The sequence below is a fragment of the Chiloscyllium plagiosum genome, chromosome 1, assembly GCF_004010195.1.
Source record: "Chiloscyllium plagiosum isolate BGI_BamShark_2017 chromosome 1, ASM401019v2, whole genome shotgun sequence".
Classification (NCBI taxonomy): Eukaryota; Metazoa; Chordata; class Chondrichthyes; order Orectolobiformes; family Hemiscylliidae; genus Chiloscyllium; species Chiloscyllium plagiosum.
The window spans coordinates 112,855,611-112,870,943 of NC_057710.1; the positions used below are offsets into that span (position 1 = coordinate 112,855,611).

The following is a 15,333-nucleotide window of genomic DNA, read 5'->3' on the forward strand; positions in this document are numbered from 1 at the left end:
TGATCTGCTCCCAATCCTCAGATCTCCTATTTTCTTTGGGTCTAATCCTGTCTCTAATATCCCTTGTTAGACGTAGTTGGGCCACCTTTCCCTTCTATTTTATGCCAAATAGGAATGAACAATTGTTGCAGTTCCTCCATGCACTGTTCAAATGTTTGCCATTGCCTAGCCACTGGTCCCCCCTTTCAGTGACATTCCCAATTTATCATAGCCAGCTTGCACCTCAAACCATTGTAGTTTCCTTTATTTAGATTCAGAAACCTAGTATCAGAATCCATCTTAATGAAGAATTCTATCCTATTATGGTCATTGTTCCCCAAGGGTCCTCTCTCAGATTACCAACTATTCCTTTCACGCTACCCAATCCAAGATAGCCGTTGTCTAGTAAGTTCCTCAACATATCGATCCAGAAAGTCATCCTATATGCACTATAGAAATTCCTCCTTGAGACATTGTTACTGATTTTATTTGCTCAGTATAAATGTAGATTAAAGTCGCCCATTACAGCTGTTAATTTCTTGCTTATATTTCAAAGTTCCTGTTTCATGCCTACCCCAACATTACCACGACTGTGGGGTCTATATGCATCTCTATCATTTTCTGCCCCTTGGTGCTTCTAATTTCTCTCCATATAAATTCCACTTCACCAGTGCTAATATGCTTTCTCACTATTGCCTTAATGACATTCTTCACCAGCAATGCTACCCTACCACCACAACCCCTCTGTTGTCCTTCCTAAAAAAAGTATTAACATCTTGATTATTCGGTTTCCATCCCTGGTCTCCCTCAGCTACATCTGCATATACCCAGCTATATCATACCTGTTTTTATTCATTTGTGCAACTTATTAATCCACTTTATTGCAAATGCACCAAAGTTGATCTTTTTAACATTCTGAGCCACATTATTTTGAACCGTGGCCCTGTTTGATTGTTGTCCTGGAATTCTCTGCCCCTCACTTCTTATTTCCCATTCTCATTGTCTTTTTTGCCCTTGATTCCCTCTCTTCTGTCTACCTGCTTAGTTTTCCAACCCCCTGTTATTTTTGTTTTTTTTTAAATGAAGGTAGTAGAGAATATGGAAAGCAAAATTATTGGGACAATTCGGGGCAGATCACTTACGATCGTTCAAAAATCACCCAAAAGCTGGATAGACTTTGGAGTATCAGGAGTTGTTACTCACCATAGTATCCCTAGCCTCTGACCTGATCTTGTAGCCACTCTGTGGTGAGTCCAGTTGAGTTTCTGGTCAATAGTAACCCCCAAGGATGTTGACAGTGGGGGTTTAATGGTGGTAATACTGTTTAATATCAAGGGGTGGTGATGAGAGTATCTCTTACTGGTGATGGTCATTGTCTGGCATTTGTGGCACAAATGTTACTTGCCAGTTGTCAGCCCAAGCCTGGCTATTGTTCAGATCTTGTTGCATTTGAGCACAGACTGCTTCAGTATCTGAGGAATCGTGAATGATGCTGAACACTGCAGTCATCAGTGAACATCCCCACTTCTAACCTTATGACAGAGGGAAGGTCATTGACGAAGCAGCTGAAGATTGTTGGGCCTAGGACACTACCCCAAGGGACTCCTGTGGAGAGGGCCTGGAGCGGAGATGACTGACCTTCCACAACCATCTTCCTTTATGCTGAGATGGATCATCCACTCAGCATTTCTGACTGAAGATTGTTGCAAATGCATCATCCTTATCTTTTGCACTGATGTGCTGGGCTCCTCCATCTTTGTGGATGAGGATATTTGTGGAGCTGCCTCCTCCCATGAGCTGTTCAATTGTCCTCTACCATTCACGACTGGATGTGGAAAGACCACCGAACTTAGATCTGATCGGTTGGTTGTGCTATAGCTTAGCTCTGTCACTTGCTGTTTATGCCGTTTGGCACACAAGTCATCCTGTTTGGTAGCTTCACTAGGTTGACACCTCATTTTTAGGTATGCCTGATGTTGCTCATGGCTTGCCTTCCTGCACTCTCCATTGAACCAAGGTTGATCCCCTGGCTTGATGGTAATGGTTGAATGGGGGATATGCCAGGCCATGAGGTTACAGATTGTGCTGGAGTACACTTCTGCTTTTGATGGCCCACAGCACCTCATGTATGTCTTGAGCTGTTTCATTGGTTCGAGGTCTGTCCATTTAGCACCGTGAAGGTGCCATACAACACCATAGAGGTTATTCTAAATGTGATGGTGGGACTTCGTCTCCATAAGGACAGATGCTTCTGCAGCCAGCAGATCAGTAAGGATGAGGTCAAGTATGTTTTTTCCTCTTGGTTCCTTCACCACCTGCCGCAGACCCAGTTTAGCAGTTAGGACCTGACCTGACCAGTTCGAGGTCAGGTCCTAACTGCTAAACTGGGTCTGCGGCAGGTGGTGAAGTAATGCACAGAGTAATGGTGAAGTAAGCACAGAGTGCGGCAGGTGGAGATAGTAATGCTGCTCCCAAGCCACTCTTGGTGGTGGACATTGAAATCCCCCACACACAGTACATTTTGCACCCTTGCCACACTCTGTGCTTCCTCCAAGTGTTGCTCAACATGGAGGAGTACTGATTCATTAGCTGAAGGAGCACGGTACATGGTAACCATTAAGAAGTTTTCTTGCCCATGTTTAACCTGAAGCTGTGAGACTTCATGGGGACCAGAGTCGATATCAAAGACTTCTAGGGCAACTCTCTCCTGACTGTATATCACTGTCGCCACCTCTGCTGGGTCTGTCCTGCCAGTGGTTCAGGACATATCCAGGCATATTTGGTGGTGCCTGGGGCATTATCTGTAAGGTATGATTCTGTAAGAATGACTGTCAGGCTGTTGCTTGACGAGTCTGTGAGACAACTCTCCCAATTTCGGCACTAACACCCAGATATTGGTAAAGAGGACTTTGCATGGTTGACAGGGTTGTTTGTGCCATTGTCTTTTCCAGTTCCAAAGTCGATGCCAGGTACCCTGTCTGGTTTCATTTCTTTGTGACTTTTTAGTGATTTGATACAGCTGAGTGGCTTGCTAGGCCATTTCAGTGGGCTGTTGAGAGTCAACAATATTGCTGTAGCTCTGGAGTCGCAAGTAGGCCAGACCAGGTAAGGATGGCAGATGTCTTTCCCTGAAGGCCAGAAGTGAACCAGATGGGTTTTTCCAACAATGACAATGGTTTCATGGTCATCAGTTGACCTTCAATTCCAGATTTTTTTTAATTGAATTCAAATTTCAACATCTACCGTGGCAGGATTTGAACTCAGGCCCCCAGAAACATTATTCTGGGTTTCTGGATTAATAGTCGAGTGATAATACTACTAGGCCATCGCCTCCCCTATGTTCATAGGATGCCAAATGATATTTTATTGAATGAACTGCTACTCTGCAGTGTTCTGCTTTGTAATCATTATCCTCGAAGAGCTGCAACTGCCTCTCAATTTCCCTCCGGATATAAGACAAAAGAGAAGTGGAAAGCTCTTGTGGTGCTGCATCCTGGATTTCATCTTTTTCATCTCCAGCTTCCACTCTACCCCTGTCAGCAACAGTCTTCACAGTGGTACTCAAGCAGCTCTCCAATATCCTCCCTTTCCACTTCTTCAAAGCCAACTTGATTTGAAAGGGCAATGCTTTGCTCTTTGATTTTTGGGAGCTCCTCTGACCGTTCACATCCTTTTAAAATCTTGGGAAAAAAAAAATCCAGGAGAAGCTGCCTCCAAACTGCATGCTGGCGGTCTTTACTGGCTTCACTCCAAGCCTCCACAATAATGTCAGTTGTATCCTTAATGTTAAAGCTCGTCCAAAATTGAAGAACACTAACCATATTATCCCCATCAGCTGCAATCAGCCTCTTGAATGTGCACCTTAAATAATAAACTTTAAAAGCTGATATTGCACCCTGGTCCAATGTTTGGAGGTTGTGTTTGGAGATAGAAATAGCACTTTGATGTTTTCAGAAAGCTCACCAGTAGTGGCAGGATGGCTTGGCACATTATCCAGGGTGAGGAGAGCCTTGAAATCCAATTTTTTTTTTTTGCCTGCAATACTGTCTAAAACCATCTTCTAAAACATCAACAGTATGGTCAGAAAAAATTTGCCTCATCATCCAACCTTTTTTACTTGACCTGAAGTAGACGCCTAGAGTAGACTTAAGGTATCCCTTCGAGACTCGCAGATTGGTACGCCACCACAGGCTTAAGCTTCAATTCTCAACTGACATTGGCACCCAGCAGCACAGTCATATGATCCTTTGCCACCTTGAAGCCTGGAGGATGTGCTTCATTGTTAGAAATGTAGGTTCTTGCTGGCATTCACTTCCAGTATCAACCTGCCTCATCCAAACTGAAGATTGATCTAAGGTGAAGCCACCTTCAACAGTTTTGTTTTAAACTATGGGAGGAAATGCCAGCGCATGCACCTTGTCTGCACAGGCAGGTTGACCAATTAACTTTACATATGGGATGCATCACAGTTCTTAAAACCAGCAAACCACCACTGCTAGCACTAAAGGCAGGCGTATCTGCACGATTTTTGAGTGTTTTTCTTTACTTCTTCATAAAAGGGTAAGGCTTTCTCTTTTATGATAAGAAGGGTTGTCCCAGATCGCTTTTTTGTTTGATTTTCTATCCAGGCACTTAAAAACCTCTCCATCTCCAAGTTCCTTTGGTCGTGATCTCTCAAATTTGCTGGCACTCAGATTTGTTCCAGCAATGCAGCTTGTTTTAATCTTTTCAGCGTTGCCTCAAATGGTGCATTCCTGTTAAGCAAGCTATATCGCATGTTCTCCTTATGCTCAAAACACGCTTATAACACTTAGCTTCTCTTTCAGTATTATAGCCTTTCTTTTGCATTCACCAGCCACAATTTTATCACCAGGACACTTGCTAACATTCTTGTCACTGCCCCTCCATTTTTTGCAAAACAAAGATAATCAAGGAATAGATTGTGATATAAAGGTTCAAGAACAAATTAGAGGCAAATGGTATGTATAAGTGTAATGTAGTCAGCCAGGGCTTATGAAAAAATATTCTTGTCTCGGGGGGGAGAGCAGTGAACATTCATTTAGCTTGCTTTTTGAGATGAAGCTACTCAATGTATAGTACTGTACCTCTCTCATGCGCTAATGGCAGCTGACATCGGCATGTGCAGAACGAAGCATGCGAAACGTTGGAAGCTCACTATTGCGAATAGAGGCATTCTCGAATACCGTTCCCTAATTCTTCAACAACATTATAACCAAATCGCGCTACTGAAACATACTTTATATGAGAACTATGTATACTAGTATCAATGTAAGCACAAAATCAAATAAGAGTTTAAATTAACCTTTTTTACCTCCGGAGTTTTAATGTGAACCCATCGTAGGGAGTGATGTGAATAAGGAGCAACTAGCATTGTGACTCTGCCCCACAGCCTGTTTTCCTTACTATCTTTACATTGTTAGCAAACTTTGGCTGCAATATACTTGGTTGCTTTATTCAAGTTATAAATTTAGATTGTATATAGTTGAAGTTCCAGGACTAATCCCTGTTGCACACCACTGCTTATGGTTTGTGAGCCTGAAAAGAGCTTCTTATCTCTGACTTTAAAAGTAAGACTTCTTTTCTTAAACTGTGTCCTAGTTTTAGTGTCCCTCACATGAGCAAACATTGTGCAGACATCCAAACGTCCCCTCAAGATTTTGTGCTTCAATAAGGTCATCTCTCATTCTTTAAGGAGAAAGTGAGGACTGCAGATGCTGGAGATCAGAGCTGAAAATGTGTTGCTGGAAAAGCGCAGCAGGTCGGGCAGCATCCAAGGAGCAGGAGAATCGACGTTTCGTGCATTCCTGAAGGAGGGCTCATGCCCGAAACGTCGATTCTCCTGCTCCTTGGATGCTGCCTGACCTGCGCTTTTCCAGCAACACATTTTCAGCTCAGCATCTCTCATTCTTCTAAACTCCAATGAATAAAGGCTCAACTAGGAATGAGTCCAGTGAATCTGAATATTTTTGTGTATTAGCCAATCCTCAGTTTATGCTCACATTATCCCCCATGGGTTCTATCCTTGAGCAGTAAGCTTTTAAGTGGCACCTTATCAAATGCCTTTTGGATATCCAAAGGCATAACCTACCAATTTTCCTTTATTCACCCTGCTTGTTACATCCTAAAAAGAAATTTGTCAAATCTGGTTTCCTTTTCATATAACTAGGCAGAGTCATTATGGTTTGATGTATTTCTCAGTGTTCTGCTACTAGTTCCTTAAATATTGGATTCCACCATTTTCCCAGTGTTAGATGTTAAATTAACTGGCCTATAGTTCCATGTTTTCTGTCCCAGCTTTCTGTGATAGAATAGATTAAATTAGATTCCCTACAGTATGGAAACAGGCTCTTCGGTCCAACAAGTCCACACCGACCCTCAAGAGTAACCCTCCCGCTGTTCTGACTAATGCTGCTAACAACTATGGACAATTTAGCATGACCAATTCACCTGACCTACACATCTTTGGAAATGGTGTTACATTTTCAGTTTGCCAGCCCGTTGGAACCTTTCCAGATTTTAGGGAATTCTGGAAGATTGCAAAAAATGTAGCAACCTATATTAAGACCACGGGAAGCAGACCATCACGTCCAGGTGCCTTTTCAGCCTTTATTCCTATTAGCTTTTCCTTATACTGGGGCCCAGAAATTAACGTTTAAGTAGTACAAGTATTTTAATTGGTATAAAAACAGAGTTGGATTCTACATAAGTCCTTAAAGGCAGCAGGCAGAATAATTTGTGAAGACTTTGAAAACAGATACGTGATTCTCAACTTTATAAATAGGTACCTATCAGGTCCTTATGCTTAGAGGAGAAAGTGAGGTCTGCAGACGCTGGAGGTCAAAGCTGAAACTTTATTGCTGGAACAGCACAGCAGGTCAGGCAGCATCTAGGGAACAGAAGATTCGACGTTTCGGGCACATGCCTGAAGAAGGGCATGTGCCTGAAACGTCGAACCTTATGCTTAGACCAGCTTAACAATGATAGTGTTTAATGGCTGATATCCATTAAGGTGACAAACATACACCCTGTCTGTAGTTTAATTGGAAACTAATTGAGAGTGTATAACAAAATAAATCAATTGTCAGGTTCATTAAACAATATCACTAAGCGAGTTAACAAATCAAGCATTTGAAAACTTTTTTTAAAGGAAGTAATTTGTTGTCAGAGAAAATCTAATTCTTTGTGTTTCGTCACATCTTTTTGGTTTTCTAGTCAAATTAAGCAAATAGATAATTATTTGTACTGAGTTGCTGAGTATGGTGAAATCATGGTACAATTTATTATTTAAAAATCCTTATTTCCCATTGAGGTTCTTGATTAACCATGTTAATGTCAACCCTGTTTAAAGAATAAAATTCCCTTTGTTAGGCTTGAAATGTTAAATAGCATAGGAAGGTTTATGTGCAGATATATTGAAAGTTAATTTTTTCAATTTTTTCATATAGGAAACTCAAGTTGATGCAGGATTAGACCGTAACAATGGATGACTGAAATAAAACAATGCATCAGTTTCTACCAAGACTTGGCACATCTTATAAATTGAGAATTTTAAGAAGGCTTTCTTATCTCACTCAGCATCACATTAGTGCCTTAATATTCAGCCTATTGATTCAGGTTGAATGTATGTAGCAATAACATTTGTATTTGCTGCTTTGTAGCCAAAACCTGAAGCTGTGTGAACAATGTTGTAGATATCAGAGGTTGCACTAATACATTTTTAGAGAAAAAATTCTTACTCTTATTTTGTTGTTTTGTAAGAATCTGTTAAATCTACAATTTAACATTCCTCTTGGGTTGCTACTAGATCTCGATGTACTTTACAACAAAAGCATTAATTGTCTAAGTATTCATCTTTTTTTTTTAAGAGCTTCTCTGTTTGAAGTTTATTTGCACCAAGCACAGCACATTTGAAGGTCACAATGCAGTAAGGGTTTATATGACGTTTTTGGAAGAGAAATGGAGCATGACATATTTTCATTGTCCATGCTTTTGAAAACCAAGGCACTTCAGTTATTGTACTCACTTTATACTTTATTCACTTTTGATGTATATTGCGTTGTAATTTTTTTGTATCCTTAGTATGATTTGGTGAACTTTGAAAATTTTAAACCGTTTAAATTGTGCTTTAGTGGAAACAGCTATTGAAACAGGAGTAAAAACTACCTCAAACATTTAAGTGATGGTCAAGTCTAAACCTTTTTGGGAATGGAGGTGTCCATTCATATAATAAGTGTAGACTTTGGTACCTGAACCATTCTGTTGCAAGTTGTCAGTAATTATTTGGTCATGGACCTGAGAAACTGACAATTATAGTATCGTGATCCAAATACACCTTACAGCGTATTTTTCCAAGCACTCTTCCTCAGTGACATTTAACTCAGGGAAAATAAAACTTGTGTTTTTGCTTCCAGATTACTAAGTCTGGATAGAAGTGCCCTGTGCTAATGTGTTACTATTTTGAATGTGATTACTTGGAGTGCAGCATGTGTCTAGTATAATTTCTATTTTTACAGCCATGTGCATCTTGCTTATTTGCTGCCCTGTCAAATGTAATTATGTTTTGAAATCCTAAATTGTTGTACAGCATTATCTTAACTATAGTGCATTTTTTTGGGTTGTAAAATGAAAAAAAACTTGTTGCATTATCTTTTTTTCTGTTCACAACTTTCTATAATCCTGTATCTTTGTGAAATTAAATTATGGGTTTCTTGATCTAATTTCTGATAAGATAAAGGAGCAGAATCAGCCCATTGTATCTGCCATTTAATATGATCATAGCTGACTATCTCAATGCGATTCTGCCATCTCCCCATACCCCTCCTTGTGTCAAATATCTAGAAATCTACCTACTTCTTTCTTAAATATATTCAGTGACTTAGCCTCAATAGCTTGATGTGATGGAGAATTCCACAGGTTCAGCAGTTTCTGGGTAATCACATTTCTCCTCTTCTCAGTTTTAAATGGTCTATCCCATATCCTGAGGTTGTGACCCCTTGTTCTATATCCCACCATCCAAAAAAAAGGGCAAACATTACTGTATTCAGCTTGTGCAGCCCTGACAATTTTATACATTTCCCATCATATTCTTCTGAACTCCATCGAATATGGACCTAGTTAACTCAATCTCTCCTCAATCAACTAACCTGCCACCCAGGAATCAGTCTGAACCTTTGCACTCCCTCTTTGGCAAGTATATTTACTGTGATATATTTATGCACTCATATATTCTATATGCTTCATTTTTGTGAGCTACTGTACACTTTTATGACAGAGAATAAATCCTTTTTTAAAAAGGGCCAGCTGTATTGTACACCAAACAAAACTATCCAGAGTACAGTTGTTTAGGTCTATCTCGATGACCCAAGTAGCTTGCCTCCTTCCACAATGTGAAGCCAATTCTGCACTTTTAGTTAAGACTTTAGTTATTTCTTATTATAATTCTTAATTGTGTATATAAAATTTACTTTCTCTCTGACTGCTCTCCTGGAGATCTCCAGCTTCCATGTGATATCTTCCTGTTAGTGATTTATTTGATATAATTTTGGGAGATTAAATCCTCCATTCCTACAATTGCACTTAGTTTCCTCTACTCTTGCCTAAATGCCGCGCCCATCCCAGATAAAAGCAAATGGGGCTCATAAATGTTCTTATTTATTTAGACTTGGAGCATCTTCATTGTGGTTTCAGATCCTGAAAGCTACTCACAATACACACACTTTCATTTGTGCTTTATATAGAAGCCATAATAAATTTGTCTATCGAACGCAACAAATGATCTGACACCTAATCTGAAAAATGTCAGTGTTTAATATATCCAAATATTTTGGTCAAATATCAAAAATCTGCTAGTCACCTGCTTTGGTTTAAATGCAGTTTGTCATGCATTTGTTTAATTGCTTGCTTTTGTAAAATTCTGAATGCTTTTCTGAATTGTCATTTTCTACAGATCATTTTGATTTCTTATTCAGTTTAATGTTCCCAGAAAACTGGATATTCCACTTGCACACTCTTTCATTGATTATGAACATTCAGAATGCAAGAGTGTTTGATGACGAGCTTAACTGGTTAAGCTTCCCAAATTCAACTCCCATTAATATTTAATCAATCTTTTTCTCCTACAAATTTCACTAGCACGAACATCCTTCATGCCATCAATATTTTTCTTTTAAGAGGTCTTCTGAGAGATCTTATCCTCATTCCTCTTGATCATCTCTCCTCTTGAGGATATTGAAACCCCTGTAAGGATACAGTTCACGTTCTCTCAAGTGCCTTGTCTGTTTAAGTTTTGATTGAATGCTAAAGCATGATCACGATCAAGATGTGGGTTGTGCAAAGCAATATGAATCTATTCCTTAACACCAAAGTCACTGAAGATAATCAGATGATACTTACCCCTTCTCCCCAATCCCAGGATGATTTAAGTCAGTTGTCATTGTATTTAAACACACATGAAAATTGGGTTATTCTGACCCGTGTTACTGTTATTGAGTTTAGTGGCATACTCATGACTGTAGGTCCTTTGTATTTGTGACCAACCAACCATCCTATTGGTCTGTAAATCCAAAATGAATGGTATCTTACAGATCAATTAATTAATGATGAACCTGCTTGTGTCAATAGGGACACTTGTTTAAGTGGTTTCTGAAAATATGGGATATATGAAATCATTTTATTACTTCCTAACAAGTTGTTGATATCCTCAGTACTTTTATATATGGAGATAAGAGCAGGAAAGCCATTTGGTCCTCAAAGTTAGTGCTGCAACTTAATATAATCATGGCTGATCTTTTTGTCACTGTTCCTTGTTCCTGCTTTCTCCCCTTTCCCTTTGGACTCAAGAACCACTTCTAACCCTTTGAAAACATTCAACATTTTGGCCTCAGCCGCTTTGTGTCTGATAAATCTATAGGCTTACCATTCTAGATAAAGAAACTTCTCATCTCAGTCCGAAATGGTCCCTAGATTATGACCTTTGGTTTTGGACTCTGATCGTTGGGAAGATCCTTGCTGTGTTTATCCTGTCCAGACCTGTTAGTATTTCATTGGTTTTCATGAGATGGTCCCTCATTCTTCTAAACTCCAATAAATCTAGTCCTAATTGATTCAGTCTCTCTCCATACATCAATCCTGCCATCCCGGGAATCAAGCCTAATAAGGCCATAAAATGTAGTAGCAGATATAGGCCATTAAGCTCACCGGGTCTTCTGTGCTATTCGGTCATGGCTGATACGTTTTCCAGCCCATTCTTTTGCCTTCTCCCTGTAGCCCTGATACCCCTTAGTAATGAAGAATCCATCCATCTCTGCCTTAAAGGCACTCTATGTTTTGGCCACTACAGCCTTCTATGGTAATGATTCCACAGATTCACCACACTCATGACATTCATCCTCATCTCAGTTTCCTTTTAAAAGCTATTTCCCATAATTACTTGTAGGACCAAGTTTCACTTTCTAACTATTGAGTAAAGAAATGTCGTCTTATTACAGTTACAGTTTTGTAATTATGCCTTAGCTTTGGATTCTCCCACAAATGGAAATATTCCCTCCAGTCTACCTTGTCTAATCCAGTCGAAATTTTAAAGATGTCTGCCAAATCACCTCAGTGTGTTCTAAAGCCCTAACCTGTTCAATTTTTCTCCAGTGCTGCCATTGCATTCTGGTGCCAACCTTATCATTCGCTTTTGCACTTTCTCTGGCACTCTAGTCATATGGAGATCAGAATTCTGCATTGTACTTCAACAAGGGCCTTACTTGGGTTCTATACACGTTTTAGCATATCTAAATTAAAATTCAAAACAGCTGAAACCAGAAGTGCTAGAGTAATCTTTTCCTCTTACTTTACCCATCTTGCTTTTAAGAATTCATTCATCAACACCCCTAGATTCCTTCATTGTTCAACCCCATGCACTTCAAGGTGTGGTAGTTAATTCTACTTTTACCAGCGTGCATCTTGTATTTATCATTGTTAATGTTCATTTGCCACTTAACTGTCCATTCATAAATCTTCTGATATCTTGGATTATATATGGAGAAAGAAAGTAATACCAGTTTGATACAATCTGTTAGTTTTGATATTTTAATGCCAATGTATTAATATAAAATGTGAATTACAGTGGCTGCAGCACTGGTCTTTGGCATACTGCTTTCTACATAGCTCCAATGTAATTATTTTATAACCCTGTCCGTTATTTTTTTTCTTTTCTTAGCCATTTTTCTAGCTAAATTTCTATCAATTCAGCAATTTGTCACATGTAGGTGAGCTCAGATTTCTGCGTGCATTTTTTAAAATTCATCCACAGGATGAGGGCATTGCTAGGCCAGCATCCATTGCTTGTCCCTAATTGCCCTGAGGGCAGTTAAGAGTCAACCATGTTGCAGTAGGTTTGGAGTCACATGTAGGCCAGACCAGGTAAGGATGGCAGTTTCCTTTCCTAAATGACATTAGTGAACCAGATGCTTTTTCCCAACATTTGACAATGGACTCATGGTCACCATTAGACTCAATTCCAGATTCTCTTTCTTTAATTGAGTTCAGTGACTGGATTCAAACCCAGGTCCCCAGAATGTTAAATTAACAGTCCAGTGATAATATCACTACGCCATTGCCACTCAGATATATGTACTTTGTAAATCATAAAGGTGAGGAAGATAAAAGTTAAGGTGGCTAATAAAGCAAATGGATTATTTGGATTTATGGCTACAAGAATAAAATATGAAAGCCAAGGGAAAAGATTTATAAATCGCTGATGCATTCTTATTTGGAATACTGTGGACAATTATGGGCATCAGGATTCAGGAAACGTTTATAGGCCAAAGACGAAGAACTTCAGTTATGATGAAAAAATGGACAAGTTAGGATTGTTCTCTTCAGAACATAAAAGTTTTAGGATGACCTAATAAAAGTTCTTGAGTGTGCATTTTGGTAAAATTGATAGAGAAAGAATTACTCCTCCTGAGAGTTTTTATATTGTAGCGTGACAGAAATGAGTTTTCTCTAGAGTTGTTAGGATCAAGAATTTCTTCCTGAAAAAGATTGCTTGCAAAGACAGCAGAGTTTGAGAATTGGAATGGTGAGGCCATCAAGATAATGTGAATAAACCCATTATGGGTGTGATTTGTTACCTTTATTCTGATTAGATGGTTACAAAACTTTAAAGCTAGAATTTCCCCACTAGTAAATGCCACGTTAACTGTCATATCTCCCCAATGTCAAACATTGGATGTTTTAGTAACAATACTCAGTATTTCAACCCATATAGGTTCATAATTTTAGCTTATTGTAATTTGTTAAAATTGCATCATATAGATGATTGTAGTATATATGATGTAAGATTATGTACCATAACCGGGAAAGCAAAATACTGTGGGTGCTGGAAATCCAAAATAAAAATAACATATTGAAAATACACATGTGGTTTGGCAGCATCTGTGAAATGAGGTGGTGTTAACATTTAAAATCAGTGACTTTATTTTTGGTTTTTACCAAGCATAGGTTGTTATGTGAAAACTAATAATGGCAAATTTAAATTCTAAAGAGCTTCATGTGTAATTTAACAGACACTATCACCTTAATTTCATCAACTATCATTATTGGAACAGAGTTTCAGGAAAATATATATTTACTCAAATGATGAAAATAGACTCAAAGTGAAGAAAGGTTGACTTTATCTTTCTTGTATCATTGTTTAATTTTCTTGTGCTTATGAAAGAAGTGTTAATTTTTCTAGGGCAAGAAAATAACAATCATTTTACTTGACATGGAATTTGTGCTGTGCTTTTTATGAACTGATTTTCTCTTTTTGGGCCACTTGGGTACATCTTTAAACTGTGAAAGCTTCTGAAGAAAATCTGCTATCTTGTTTTATCTTGGTGCTACTTTCAGTGTACTTAATACTTTTACCAAAAGAAATTCCTAAAGTGAAATATTTGATGAATATGTGTGTGCACTGCAAAATGTTTTTATATATTTTAGCAAGTATCTTATTTTAAATGTCATTTTCTAAGATGTTTGATTCTGTAAATAATATCTGATGAAATAAAACAAGCCTGAAACCTTTTTTAATTGACTGATGTTTGAGGTGGAGCATTTTGTATAAGCCACTTTCGCTGTGGATATTTTCACATTAGTTCTGACAGTTGGAATGATGTTTTTGTGGCTTACATTACCATTTAACATTCCATCCATCTCTTAATGCCAAATTAGATTAGATTCCCTACACTATGGTAACAGGCCCTTTGGCCCAACAAGTCCACACCAACCCTCCAAAGCATAAACCACCCAGACCTATTCCCTTACCCTATATTTACCCCTGACTTAATGCATCTTATACTATCGGCAATTTAGCATGGCCCATTCACCAGACCTGCACACCTTTGGACTGTGGAAGGAAACCGGAGCACCTGGAGGAAACCCACACAGACACAAGGAGAATGTGCAAGCACCAGATACATAGTCACCCAAGGTGGGAATCAAACGCAGGTCCCTGGTGCTGTGAGCAGCAGGGTTAACCACTGTGCCGCGCAAGTTTTGGTCAGAATAATCCCATGTGAAGTCAATTAATTTTAGCTGCTTTTAATGATGGTTCATTTATTTGTCCTTTCCTAAGATACTCCAGGGTAACTTTTGATGCAGTTATCAATCGGCAATTTTGCATGCACTTTTCCTTAATTTTTGCTAACCAAATAGTGCCAGTACATTAGATTTTATTTATATGCTTATCTACAACTAATTTCTCTTTGTGAAATTAAACATACAAAATTCCACAAAATTAGGTTTGCACTTCCCTGATTTCCTGAAATATTAGGTCATATTCATTCCTGGATTTTTGGGGGTAACCAGGCTTTTATATAGAACTTCATGGATCCCCGCTTGAGAGTCCATGGATTTCAATCAAGACCCTCACCCACCCTCTGACGACCCCTTCTCCCACCTCCAACACACCCCGTCCACCTGGACACCCCGTGCTGGCCTCCTACCTGCCCTCGACCTCTTTATTGCAAACTGCCGCCGCGATATTAACCGCTACCTGAACTCCCACACCCCTCCCACCCACTCCAACCTCTCACCCTCGGAACGCACAGCCCTCCACTCCCTCCGTTCCAACCCCAACCTCACCATCAAACCAGCTGACAAGGGAGGCGCAGTAGTAGTTTGGCGCACCGACCTCTACACCGCTGAGGCCAAACGCCAGCTCGCAGATACCTCCTCCTACTGCCCCCTTGACCATGACCCCACCCCCCACCAACAAACCATCATCTCCCAGACCGTCCATAACCTCATCACCTCAGGGGACCTCCCATCCACCGCCTCCAACCTCATAGTACCACAACCCCG

At 39.5% G+C, this 15,333-nt stretch overlaps 1 protein-coding gene across 8 annotated transcripts in view; it reads left to right on the forward strand.

Moving 5' to 3' along the window:
* lcorl (ligand dependent nuclear receptor corepressor-like) overlaps window positions 1-14,055 on the forward strand; it is a 119,833-nt gene extending 105,778 nt beyond the window's left edge. For all 8 annotated transcript variants that reach the window (XM_043694090.1, XM_043694096.1, XM_043694105.1 and 5 more), the window contains one exon: window positions 7,446-14,055. In XM_043694090.1, coding sequence (XP_043550025.1) covers window positions 7,446-7,459 — 14 coding nt within the window. In that variant the 3' untranslated portion in view covers window positions 7,460-14,055. The remainder of the gene's footprint in view (window positions 1-7,445) is intronic.
* The last annotated feature ends 1,278 nt before the right edge of the window (window positions 14,056-15,333 follow it).